This window comes from Poromitra crassiceps, assembly GCF_964638095.1.
Source record: "Poromitra crassiceps genome assembly, chromosome: 9".
Lineage (NCBI taxonomy): Eukaryota > Metazoa > Chordata > Actinopteri > Beryciformes > Melamphaidae > Poromitra > Poromitra crassiceps.
The window spans coordinates 56,458,416-56,472,297 of NC_139630.1; the positions used below are offsets into that span (position 1 = coordinate 56,458,416).

Consider the following 13,882-nt stretch of genomic DNA (forward strand, 5'->3'; position numbering starts at 1 on the left):
AGTCTATGGGGTTTTAGAATGGGGATTTCACTTAAATGCATCAAATAAGGTCTGTGGTTAACAAAGGTTTATGGGAACAGTAATTTGGGTTCAGCAGGATAATCTTCATGAACGTTAATCACTTTTATGCCTTTTGAAGCATTTTCTAAAAATCATGTAAAAAAATGCATTTGGGTTTCAAAAGTCATAAAAGTGATTAATGTTTGTTTGTGAAGATTATCCGGCTGAACCCAAAATACCGCTCCCATCAACTTTTAACCACAGACCTTCCTTATTTGATGCATTTCAGCTGAATCCTCATGTTAAATCCACATAGACTTTTCCCCTGACGAACCCAAGCGCTACTTCTGCACTCTTTCCTGCGCTGCTCTATGTGTCATGAGTAATAAGTCATGGTGATATGTTGAGCAGGTGAAACCAATCATTGTTCATTTTACTCAACCAGAACAGGCCAATCATAAGTTCAGAAAACTGTCTCTTTAAGACCAGGAAGAAGTGACATTTTAAGTTATTAAAAAAGAAATCCTGGTGATATCTAGTCTCATATCACAATATTGATATTATACAACATATCGCCCAGCCCAACCCGCAGCCTTGCTCATTCTGTTCTTGAGCGAGACACTGACAAGAGCTGCAGGTATGTATCAAATACATTTAATCATTCACTGTCTGATTAGTTCTTGCAGTTTGCCCATCTGATTCACTGTCAGACTAAACCAGGCAGACAGCCTCCATCTGATTCACTGTCAGACTAAACCAGGCAGGCAGCCTCCATCTGATTCACTGTCAGACTAAACCAGGCAGGCAGCCTCCATCTGATTCACTGTCAGACTAAACCAGGCAGGCAGCCTCCATCTGATTCACTGTCACACTAAACCAGGCAGCCTCCATCTGATTCACTGTCAGACTAAACCAGGCAGGCAGCCTCCATCTGATTCACTGTCACACTAAACCAGGCAGCCTCCATCTGATTCACTGTCAGACTAAACCAGGCAGGCAGCCTCCATCTGATTCACTGTCAGACTAAACCAGGCAGGCAGCCTCCATCTGATCCACTGTCACACTAAACCAGGCAGGCAGCCTCCATCTGATTCACTGTCACACTAAACCAGGCAGACAGCCTCCATCTGATTCACTGTCAGACTAAACCAGGCAGACAGCCTCCATCTGATTCACTGTCACACTAAACCAGGCAGGCAGCCTCCATCTGATTCACTGTCAGACTAAACCAGGCAGGCAGCCTCCATCTGATTCACTGTCAGAGTAAACCAGGCAGGCAGCCTCCATCTGATTCACTGTCACACTAAACCAGGCAGGCAGCCTCCATCTGATTCACTGTCAGACTAAACCAGGCAGGCAGCCTCCATCCGATTCACTGTCAGACTAAACCAGGCAGACAGCCGCAGCCTCCATCCGATTCACTGTCACACTAAACCAGGCAGGCAGCCTCCATCTGATTCACTGTCAGACTAAACCAGGCAGACAGCCTCCATCTGATTCACTGTCACACTAAACCAGGCAGGCAGCCTCCATCTGATTCACTGTCAGACTAAACCAGGCAGGCAGCCTCCATCTGATTCACTGTCAGACTAAACCAGGCAGGCAGCCTCCATCTGATTCACTGTCAGACTAAACCAGGCAGGCAGCCTCCATCCGATTCACTGTCAGACCAAACCAGGCAGACAGCCGCAGCCTCCATCCGATTCACTGTCACACTAAACCAGGCAGGCAGCCTCCATCTGATTCACTGTCAGACTAAACCAGGCAGGCAGCCTCCATCCGATTCACTGTCAGACTAAACCAGGCAGGCAGCCTCCATCTGATTCACTGTCAGACTAAACCAGGCAGGCAGCCTCCATCTGATTCACTGTCAGACTAAACCAGGCAGACAGCCTCCATCTGATTCACTGTCACACTAAACCAGGCAGACAGCCTCCTCCTCAGAGGTGGTTAAGCAGCTCAATGGCCGACAACCGTCATTACCTCCCAAACTGGAGACAAAATCCTCCAATTAGCAGAACACTAGCTCCTCGATCCTTATCAAACGTCGGCCTGCCTGCCTGCCTGGCTTGTGCAGCGAGTTGTGCTTGTAAGAAAATTCTAACTGCTCAGAAACTTAGAATCATGAGGAGATCAGTGAGCGAAAACGCCCCAAAGAATTTGCACAAACGCGCCTGATGACGGCATCCGACACACAATCTGTCCCGCTAACAGAAAGTACACGTTGTTTTTGTTCTACATACGGCCGTTAAGAAGATATCCGGCGTCTCCTCCTGAACAGCCTGTACGAGTCCACAAGCAACATAAATCAAGTCACAACTGCCAGAGGCTGTTGGTACAAGCTCATCCTGACCTGATGTGTTCAATCTTCATACTTGGAGCAACATCTTGTTCATTGGAATATTTACAGTTGGAGAATGGAAGCTTTGTCCATCCGAGCAAAAATACAAATGCACATCTATCCTGTTAAAGGAACACTCCGCCCATTTTCAACCAGCTTTGTATCATTAGAACATCAGTAGTATATCAGAAAACTGTAAACTGTTTTGAAGTCTGTCATTTAATTTGACAGTTATTGAGTGTTAAAGTGTGGACCAGTGTCCACACTAACTCAAATGAATAACTCATTAACTCAAATCAACTCTCAATAACTGTCAAAACTATTCATCATTCATCTAGTTTGCCAGTTATTGAGAGTTGATTTGAGTTAAAGGAACACTCCGCCCATTTTCAACCAGCTTTGTATCATTAGAACATCAGTAGTATATCAGAAAACTGTAAACTGTTTTGAAGTCTGTCATTTAATTTGACAGTTATTGAGTGTTAAAGTGTGGACCAGTGACATCACTGGTCCACACTAACTCAAATGAATAACTCATTAACTCAAATCAACTCTCAATAACTGTCAAACTAGATGAATTACTTCAAAACCGTCATCTATTTTGACAGTTATTGAGAGTTGATTTGAGTTAATGAGTTATTAATTTGAGTTAGTGTGGACCAGTGATGTCACTGGTCCACACTTTAACACTCAATAACTGTCAAATTAAATGACAGACTTCAAAACAGTTTACAGTTTTCTGATATACTACTGATGTTCTAATGATACAAAGCCAGTGGCGGACTGCATAATCGGGCACGTCGGGCAAATGCCCGGTGGCCTGGCCTGGCCTGGCCTGAAAAAAAAAAAAAAAAAAAAAAAATTGGAAATTGGGCTTCAAACGGCCCAAATCGGGCTTCAAACGCCCCAAATCTGGCTTTAAACGACCCAAATTGGGCTTCAAACGGCCCAAATCTGGCTTCAAACGGCCCAAATTGGGCTTCAGACGGCCCAAATTCTTCGCCGGCGCCCTTCGGACGCCGGCACGTGCGTCAGCCCGTATCAGCCTGGCCTGCTTGGTATCTAATGCCCGGCCTGAATTAGGATCCCAGTCCGCCCCTGTACAAAGCTGTTTGAAAATGGGCAGAGTGTTCCTTTAAGTGAATGAAAATCAACATGTAAAATAGTTATACTTTCACTTTCTCAAACTTTGAGTAAGACAACGGACATTAGAACGCATAACGTCGTACTTTGTGTGGATTTCTCATTAATGCGATTGCACTTTGTGTTCTCTTCTGATGCTCGGGAACACAAGGTTCCGCATGGCGCTCATGGACTCTCTGATAGGATGATTTGCATGATGCCATTTTGATTTGCATTGATAACGCACAAAGTTACGAGGCTGAACAAGAAAAGAGGAGCCAGCCTCCTCCAGGAAGCCCACCTGTACTGGTGCTGAACTGGATCTGTTTTCTTGATCTGGGCTCTGTGCAGAGCCGCTTCACACAGACAGTTGACTCCGTCTGCGTGAGGCATTTGCATTGATGCAAATGTGGGACGAGGGACCTGTTTGAACACTCAACTTCCCCCTTGGGCCAGATCACATGGATGTCAACAAGACTGCACAGGGTCGCCACTCCCGCTCCCCAACCGCCCTGTCACTACCACACACACACACACACACACACACACACACACACACACACACACACACACACACGTCACACACACACAGTACACACACACACACCAGTGTAGGAAATTAGCGGGGGCTTGGGGCTAGGCTACGCCTACCTAGGCCTCCGTATTCCGTACCTGCACAACCGTCCTCCTAGTGTTATATTAACCTCAGTGGCAGCACAAGCTAGCTGGTCAGCTAGTTCACTAGCTAACGTTAACTTAAGAACATTGTGTTTTTCAACATGCAAACCACCCGCTGAGTCACAACTGGAAACAGATTGAAATGAAATAGAAACAGTCGCTGACCCTCTTCCCAGTCTGCCCAGGACCTAAAAGAAATATGCTTGGGTAAGCATCATGAATATTGGATTGTCATGCAACATAGAAGAACTAAGGTATTTCCCAACATTTGATTCAAAAACCATGAATATGATCCAAAATGCCCCCAAAACATATTTCACAAGGGCAAAAAAAAAAGGTCCTTGCACTCAAACGGGGCTCTCAATTAGATGTTTGTTTTGTTGAGAAAGTCACAAGGACAAGAAATTGCTGAGCAGGTAATGCTGAGATTCACAGGGACGATTTCCAGTCCTGAGATGAGAAAAAACTCTCAATCAAAAATACATATTTTTCCTCTTACCGATCGAACTACATCCGCTAGCTGCTAGTAGCAGGTGTAGTTCGGTCGAAAGAAAATCGCTAGCAGCTAGCTAGCAGCTAGCTAGCAGCTAGGGGATGTACTGTAGTTTAGTCGAAAGAAAACAATTCCTACATGAAACTGCTCACAACAAGGTCTGTGGATTAACTTGAGTAACCGGGTCATGATTTTTGGAAAGAGACTTTGCTGTTGAGTTTATAAAATGTATTTTTTGGGGCGGTTTGACCACCAGAAGCAGAGTTTCCATCCAGTTCCATTGTTTTCCAGAGAAGGCAGACATCTCTATGGCCGATATCTCCAAAACTCTGCAACTCACACCAAAATAATCTAGATGGATAAACTAGCACTCCAGGTAAGAGGGCATGTACTTTTGATTTTGGGGTGAATTGTCCCTTCAATAAACACTTTAACATCACTGGTGACATCACCAATTCTATACATACGGTAGGTTATATCATCAGTGATTTGTGATGAATTTGAGTGTGTGTCCCGGAGGCTTTGGAGACCACTGTGTTCCAGACCGGGGGGAGGGGGTCTAACTCCCAGGGGGGTCTAACTCCCACGGGTCCACTAGTTATATTAGTATTATTATTATTATCATTACGAGCACCATAGAAGTAGATTTGGGCTGACAGGGAAGATGACCCGCCTATTAGGTAAAGTAACTTGTCCACTAATTGGACTCGCTCTGAGTTTTTAGAAGCAATGTTCACGTGGACGTCTCCTCACCCTGCCTCTGAGGAGGAGGAGGAGGAGGAGGAGGAGGAGGAGGAGGAGGAGGAGGGGGGCTATGAGAGTGGCTATCAGTTTGATTTGCTCAGTGACCCTGAATGACCTTTTGCCTAAACTGTCACCTAATAGAGACCCTCCACTCATCAAGTGTCAACATCCTATAGTATCTGACTGGAGTTTTATTTTTTATTTTTATTTAACCGTTATTTATCCAGATAAGACATTTGAGATACAAGATCTCTTTTGCGAATGTGATCTGGAGTGACTTCCCATGTGTTGGTTTCAGTAAAGACGTGCAGTCTATACTCATGATATCACTCAATATGAATATTTATATATTGCATTATACAGATAAGTCAAACTGCTGACTTGAAACATTTATTTGAACATAATTCAAGCTGGTTTATTTGCAGCATACGGAGGAGGAGAGTGATGTGTGGACACCAGACAGGGAAGTGACAACTTTGTTACTCGGCTCATTTCCTGTTCCACAGATCCTCTCAAAGGAAAAATGCAGGAAGTCAGCTGCAAAGAGGAGAGAGAGACAGTCCAATACTCAATATCACATTAAAACACAAAACATTTCCCACGTGCAGATTTATTTTGGAGGCATTCAACACACAATCTTATGATATTTGACATAAAGAATGCAATGCAAATGACTGTAGAAGTCCATTGAATCCTGCCATACGCGTGTGCACAATGCGTAATGAATACAATGCAATGCAAAGCCAAAAAACACACAGCAACTTCCGCTGTTGGCAGAGTGAGATGACAGTTACAGATAGTGCTAACGCTACAGCTACAGCCTCTCATGACACGGCTAGAAACTCACCGACACCATTTTAAATCACCTGTGCATCTGACTCTCACACGGCTTTCCAGCGTTTGTCTCCAGCTTGCCAACAACACCAGGTCACTTTAGGGCTCCAGTCTTGCTGCTGTGAAAATGTGCACTAAGATGGGAACGCTACTGCTACTCTACCCTCCTCTCAGCTTCCCTCCTGTCGGTCACGTCACCATGGCAACATGCAGAGCACCGGCCACCACGGAGGATAAAAAACCCAGTGTTTAATGTTTAAAAAGAGGCAGAAATGTATTCAGCAAAGATCATATATCCCGCTGTATCACGCTGACAAGAGCACAGCGTCCCGCTGTATCACGCTGACAAGAGCACAGTGAGGAGAAGACGCAGCACAATATGAAGAAGCCCCACGTGTCCGGCTTTCCAAGCATGAATTCACATCGCCAAGGCTTTTGCATTTTATATAGCTTTGAGCTTTACGGCTGTGGCCCCTCCCTCTCCCGTTTTGATTTGATCGGCATAACGAGTCACTTAAATATTCGTGAGTTTAATTGGTTCTGTATAAAATGGAGGCTCCCACACGACAGTCTTGGGATGGATATTGATGACATTGCAACAAAGCCAGGTGAACCTCTCTCAGTCTCATAATGATATCTTATGAACGCAATCATTCTCAAATGTGCCATCAGCTCCAACTCTTCTTAACCTGTACAGGTGATTACTCTGACTAATCATCTGGAGCAATATTTTGCCATTTTTTAATTGAATTCCATATATAGCATCCAGTTCCATATAATAGTGTTGATGGATTTTAATCAACACATCAGCAAGCAAGTGGAAAGTATACTGAGACAGCGGCCGCAGATAGCAGCTTGAATCAAGTTAAACCAACTACAATAAACATCAGTCAACTTCATGGCAAAGTTGCCAACCAGACAGAAGTGAACTGTTACCAATGATTATGTCATCTTCAGTTAATCCAGAGATAAATCCATAATTAGGCAAGCATCAACTTCATAATATTCAAACTTCTGGGGGGGGGATCTAAACATAAAAATAAATCTGCGTCAGTTGAGCAGTTGAAACAATTTAGTCATTTGTAAAAGAGAAAAGTGGCAGCCACGACAAGTTGATCTAATCCTTGCTGATATGTTACAATATCCAATGCTGCATTCACGCCACGGAGGAAAGATGGTAGATTCCGGCTTCCTAGTTGGGAAAACCTCAAAAGTCAGTCGGCACAGACACTGATATCTCTGACCAACTGACTTGTGACGTCACCAACGAGGCAATATCCCTAGTCAGTTGTGGGGAATAATATACTCATTTCAAATAAAATTACAACATCATTGATTTCAACACATAAGGCATGAGCAGCTACTTTCCGGATTTTGTGGTTTGGGGTAGAAGTTGCAGTTGTGATTTGCTGTAAAACATCAACTCAAACTGTATCACTCACTATATAGCCCTACATGAAACCTACAGAAAACTTCTCAGCGGTAAATGGTGTTTTCAAATACGTTAGAAGGTGTGAAAGCATTTTTAAATTACTTTTTTTTTTATTAAGAAAATCTGTTCACAATCTCTAATACTATAACTGTAAAAGAACTAACCACAATATAAAGTTAAAAAAATTAATTAAAGGTGGGGACATTAGTGTAAATGAAGGTAAGAAAGAACATCACAATATAACTGCATTAACAGATTATATCCAGCATCCATTTTTAATAATATTTTCTAATATTTGGGATGTTTTTATATATTTTCTAATATTTGTGAAAGAGTTGGCAAAGCCTTTCATTTCGAAACAAATGATTATTAGGTTTGGTCAGAGCAAATGTCTCTGCATGTGTAAACATCCAGAGACTTCAATCTTAGCAAATAGTGTGAAGAAAGTCGTCATTGCTTTGAGTCATCGTTCTGTTGATTTACAGTGAAATGTTGTCATTTGGGGGCTTTCCCACACCACTTGAAGGCAGCGCTACAATCCACTGTTCACTCCCCGCCCACTCGCTGGATGGCGGCTGTGATTGGCTGAATCCGGAGCTCGCAGCGCCCATTCATCTCTGCACTTGGGCGTTGGACTCCGCATCTTATTAGCAACAAGGGAAATTTCTCCATTTTCCAGCCTGTCTACAGCGACACAGCCACCAAACTGGGATTTTTATGACTTCTCCTCACCTGGCAGTGTTTTCTGCAATTTTACACATTTTCTCCACTGCAACTGGACTCTAGTTCATTTTTTCCCAGTGAACTTTTTCCGGAGAGGGGCAACAGCAAAGAGCTGGTATTTCAAGAAAGAGGCTTGCGGTCTTTGTTCGTTTTTGGATCGGTTGAGTTTCTTTGTTGGAGCGAAAAGCATGGGAGCGCAATTCTCCAAGACAGCTGCAAAGGGCGAAACCGTGGCTGAGAAGCCAGGAGAGGCAGCCGCTTCACCAACCAAGACCAATGGACAGGTAAATGATATTGTTACAACCGTATTTATATTCATCAAGGGGATTTATAGGCGTTCTGGAGGGCTGCGCTTCAACGGCGCAATCCGTGCGTAATTGTGGATGGATTGAATGGAGATGCACGTTGGGAGTTTGAACAAAATGACAAGACTTGATTTTTTAAATCAGAATAGATTATAGTTTATGAGCAACAGTTGATTAATTGGTATTTATTTTTTTCCCCACTGAAATAACGAACAGAGGGTCCAAATTCAGGATTTATTTTTGAAGTAAATGAACAGAATAACATTAGAATTTGTTTTTGAGTAGGAAACCTCGCTGCTGGGTGAATCCTTTGTTCGGATAAAGTCAGTGTGAATGTGTGATCACATTGCATGATTAGAACGTAGCCATGTGTTGATTGGTTTATTGGTACATGGATCAATTCACACCACCATCAATTATATATATTTGGGTAAAATTACGCATTGTTCAGTCGAGGTTTGGCGTAAATAGTTGGCTGGATGCATTTTGGAAGTTGGGGAACGAGACAAGATGCACGACGCCAACAATGGCTTTCTCCGGATCTGAGCACCACGCCTTTTGTTACAGATGCTCGACTAGAAAGTGGAGATGGCAGCAGGCTACTATCACACTGGAGGGGCGAGGGACACTCGTGCCCAAACTGTGCGCTCCAGCGAGGCTGGTGTTAAAACTATTGCTTATTAAAGTCAGATACGGACGAGGACAGTTCAAATGCCCTACAATATCTATTTTATTTTGTAGTGAGACGCATCTGAACGCTGCTCTTCGTGATCTGGTGGACTAATGAGCATCTGCTGTTTTAATGAGAGCAGCTGCTTTGCCTGGGCGCTCCGTTGCTGGAGCGACTAGGCACCGACCCCTTGCGATCCAAGCGAGGCACTGCGCTCAGTCTAGCCCATGATTTGAATTATATTCTCGGTCAAAACAGGCCCGATGAACACGTTGGACTGTTGAAACTAATGCCCGAGTTTGGTTTTAAGATGCGCGGTCCTAAACAACGTCTCTGTTGTGGTGCAAACATGCTTAAAAAGTGAAAACATTGATGAGCCCCAGGTCGGGCTTCAGAACACTGAAGGAAGAGGCTGTGCTATTGTCACCATTGATTTTGTGGTGTCTGCTGCCCCTGGTGTCTGTAGGAGGCATCGGTCGACTTTTACCCTCTTGAATTTGTGCCAGCTCTTTTACATGGTATTAATAGGCGCTGCTTCTCTTTTTATAGGAGAACGGCCATGTGAAAGCAAACGGCGACGCCTCTCCCGCAGCCGCCGAGGAGGTGCAGGCCAACGGCAGCGCCGCGGCCGAGGAGAGCCCCAAAGAGGAGGCGGAGAAGGCAGAGCCTGTGCCGGCTGACAAGGCGGAGGCCGCCGATGGGGACAAGGTAGAGGCTGCGTCTCCTGCTGCGGCTGAGGGAGAGGTGGTGGCGGCGGCGGCGAAACCCGAGGACGGCGCCACTCCTTCCACCAGCAACGAGACCCCCAAGAAGAAGAAGAAGCGCTTCTCCTTCAAAAAGTCCTTCAAGCTGAGCGGCTTCTCCTTCAAGAAGACCAAGAAGGAGACGGGCGAGGGGGCGGAGAACGACGAGGCGGCTGCGCCCGCGGAGGAGGCCAAGGCAGAGGCCACCACGGAGGGGGCCGCCGCCACCGAGGAGGCCAAGCCTGCTGCCGAGGGAGAGGCCGCACCTGCTGCCTCGGAGGCTAAGGAAGCAGCGAGCCCGGTAGAAGCCAAGCCAGAGGTGGTGGCGGCAGAGCAGCCTGCCGAAGTGGCCGCGCCCGCAGAGGAGCCCAAGGCGGAGGAGAAGCCGGTGGAGCCCGCGGCAGCAGAGGCCAAGGCGGCCGAGGAGGCGCCCAAAACGGAGGAGGCCGCCCCCGCCGTGCAGGAGGCAGCGTCACCGGAGGCTCCGGCCGCAGCCCAGGCCGCGGAGTAAAAAGGCCGAGGATGCAAAAAGGGCAAAATGGAAGAAATTTAAAAAAAGGAGGAAAAAAGATAATCAAAGAACCATTTCCCTGTTTGTATGTGGAGTGACGCCAGTTCCGAGTCCGACCTGGCTTTGGAGAACTTGTCTACGACGACCAGGGATATTTTAAAGCTTTTTTTGTTTTGTTTTGTTTTTGGTTTCCATTCCCCCCTTACACAAAACCCATCTGGTCCATTGTTACTTCCATTCCAACGGGCTAGGGAGGTGGGTGGCTTAAATATGTAAAACAGATAAAAAAAAAACATCCACACTTCTGCCATATCTTTTTTTCATCAGTATTAAATGTTTTCTTTTTCTTTTTTGCATTTTTTATACAAAATGTAAACTTGTCAAAATGTATGGACATGCCCATGGTATGAAGGAGATGGGGATTCAGCTGAGATGTATATGAAGGGGGTTGAGGGAGGGCAGGGGTCAAAGGATTTGGAAGTGGCACCCTTGTGCTTGGGGGAAAACGTGCCACAGACTATTAAGTCAAGAGTAGTCTTCAAAAGATACATGACACCAACATAATACGCCATGAGAGGACCATGCGGTTTACAACACTAAGTCGTTTTACTATAAGACAACAAAAAAACTACAATTCCCAGAGCTAGGTTTTAGGAAGTCATATCAAATCATAGGAGCTTTTCACCTCTCATTAGCTGTACCAGTCAGTGATTCAGTAGAAATACAAGTTGTATAGGCTTTATTGTTTATTGCTGGTTTTATGACCTTAATAAAGTGTAAGTATGTATAGGCGGGGTGTTTTTAACTGTGATTATTGTACAAATGAAATCTTGATCTCAAGAAGCACATGAAGTTTGCAGCTCTTTTTTCCACCCGCTCATTTTGTAAGATACCAACAAACAAAGTCATCCTGGAAGACCTTTTAAGCAATTTTGAACTCAACCAAGCTGTGATAAGTGGAATGGTTACTGTTTATATACTGTGGTATGTTTTGATTACAGCAAACAATGCTTTTTCAGTGGTCTTTGACAAATTTAAGGAATCTCTATCAGATGCAATGTTTGTGTAGCATCTTGTCTCTTTTTCTTTTGTAAATACTGGAGAAGCTTTGACCAATTTGACTTAGAGATGGAATGTAACTTTGCTTACAAAAAATGCTATTAAACTCCTCTGCTTAAAGGTGTTCTAATTTTCTGTGAGCACACTAAAAGCAAAAATAAATGTGAATAAAATTTGAGCAGAATCTGTCTTTCTTTCCCAGGATTGGTAGAGAAACAAAACCACATTACTCCAGAGTATTATGGAAAATGGACTTTGGAGTATAATTCAAGATACACAAGATACTTTTATTAGTGCCACGCAACAGTGTTGGTGGTAATTGTGATTCAGATTTTGATTTACCTAGAGTTAAGTGGATTAATCATTCTAAGACATTTATTAGAGGTGCATCAGCACCTAGGGCTTGAGTCTAAAGTCCATCATACAGGGAGTTTTTACACCACATTAAAATCAAGTATGGCAGTAAAAGGACAAGGACTTAATTGTAACGTAAGAGGAAATTGGTTAATTGCGATTGGCAATTAAGCTATGACAATTATGACTGACTGATAGGCAGCAGATATGGCATGCAGCCTGTCATAAAAGCTGCAGAAACTAAATCTAAATCAACTATTGTACTAGAACACAAAGCTGAGCAAGCAAAGACATCCAGAGTGTCTCAGACTTGTTTCTGGTTTAATGTCACAAACCAGAAGCTCCCAAATGTTTTCATGTCAAGGCCACCAAAACAGATGTACTTTGGTGCCATGGTCTTATTTTGTACCATTTTATCCCAGCGACCCACATCTGAGAAGAATTTGGTTATGATTTCTACAATTTCTCATTCTGTCTGGGGTCCTGGAAGCCCCTGAAGGGACGCCACTCTGGGACCTGCTGGCCTGTAGCTGACATCACATCACAGTGTTGTTCTGTTTGTAACCATGACTGTCTGCATAACCAAAGTTGTTCAGTTGCGTATCAAATGTTTGAGTTGAGCAGGCCTTGTGTTCCTGATCAGAAGGAGGAAGCAGAGAACGCGCAGTCAGCAGGGCCAGACACAAATCTGCTCCACAATAAGCATCCTGAATCGAGCGGTTTTTGGCCCGAGACGCCGTCTAGCCCCCAGATCAATTTGTGACCAATACTGCTTTCTATGCAATCATGCATCTCCAAGAGGGGGGTGGCTTGTTATTATTCAAGAAGCTGCAGGAGGGGGGGGGGGGGGGGGGGGGCTGTCTGATGTCTGTTTCAACAGGACCTAATGTGCCCAAATGCAATGTGGTGGTGAATATAAAGGTGGATGTTTATGTCAAAAATCAGCACAAGGAATCACAACCTTTTCTACTAAATCGCCCTATCCTCATGTTATTTTAAATCAGCTGATACTACCTTGTTTGAATTCACACAGTCAACACTATAAAAAGGTAGTATTGGGGTGAGTTTATTCTCCACTACATCCTTGGTCAGAGGCCCTTGATGATGATGATGGAGATGGAGAATGTGGGTTAGCAAACATTCCCACTCAACATCTCACTCTTCAAAAGCAGTAGGTATCCTACCTCAGTCAGATGCTCATCCTTCACGGCTCATCTGGGTGCCTAGCTTGAATTCCTGCATGTCAAAATGTGCTCGGGTATGATCTGCAGGGCTGTGAACATGACATGATAAGCCTTAGGCATACATGGCTGAAACAGTCTAGTCATAACTGTAATGGCTCATTATTATAGCCAACAACGATACATACCTCTCTCCTCTCCATCATAGCAGTCTGTGTCTGTAGCCTGGGGCAACAACAGCGTTGCACTTCATCAGCATCCTGCGTGTCCTCAGTGCTCACAGTAGCTCAGACACTTCTGTCTTGGATGGCAAGAGAACACAACACCAAACTCCATTGCATTTTTTTTTTCAGTTTGATGTTTCTTTGATAACTACGAAATACATGCCTGACAAAACATAACTTAAGCCTCTTTAGAAACCAATAGGGCCCTGCGTTCAATTCGTCATACGTGCAATACACCAACGGCACGTATTTGTTTTAATAAAATGTCAACTTTTAGAACTGGTTCGACTCCCTACGTTAGCTTCCTCCACATGTAGCGTTAGCTAGTTAGCTAACGTTACCCGTTAACGTGGGCTGTGTGTACTAGCGTGTCATGTAGCGTTAGCTATATACATTGTCATTTTATGGAAAATAAAGTTCTTGGTGGATCTTCTATTAGCCGAATATAGTACTGACTCGTCAAATATC

At 44.3% G+C, this 13,882-nt stretch overlaps 1 protein-coding gene across 1 annotated transcript; it reads left to right on the forward strand.

Moving 5' to 3' along the window:
• Window positions 1–8,325: 8,325 nt before the first annotated feature.
• marcksa (myristoylated alanine-rich protein kinase C substrate a) lies at window positions 8,326–11,280 on the forward strand. Its single transcript, XM_083643112.1, has 2 exons — window positions 8,326–8,651; window positions 9,892–11,280. The coding sequence occupies exons 1-2, from the start codon at window positions 8,556–8,558 to the stop codon at window positions 10,594–10,596; spliced, it is 801 nt and encodes a 266-aa protein (XP_083499238.1). The 5' UTR covers window positions 8,326–8,555; the 3' UTR covers window positions 10,597–11,280.
• Window positions 11,281–13,882: the final 2,602 nt, after the last annotated feature.

What these genes read in the sequence shown, in the direction of transcription:
- marcksa (XM_083643112.1), top strand. Translation starts at nt 8,556, where the DNA reads ATGGGAGCGCAATTCTCCAAGACAGCTGCAAAGGGCGAAACCGTGGCT. An exon ending in CAACCAAGACCAATGGACAG is followed by an intron (nt 8,652 to 9,891) that starts GTAAATGATATT and finishes CTCTTTTTATAG; the next exon opens with GAGAACGGCCATGTGAAAGC.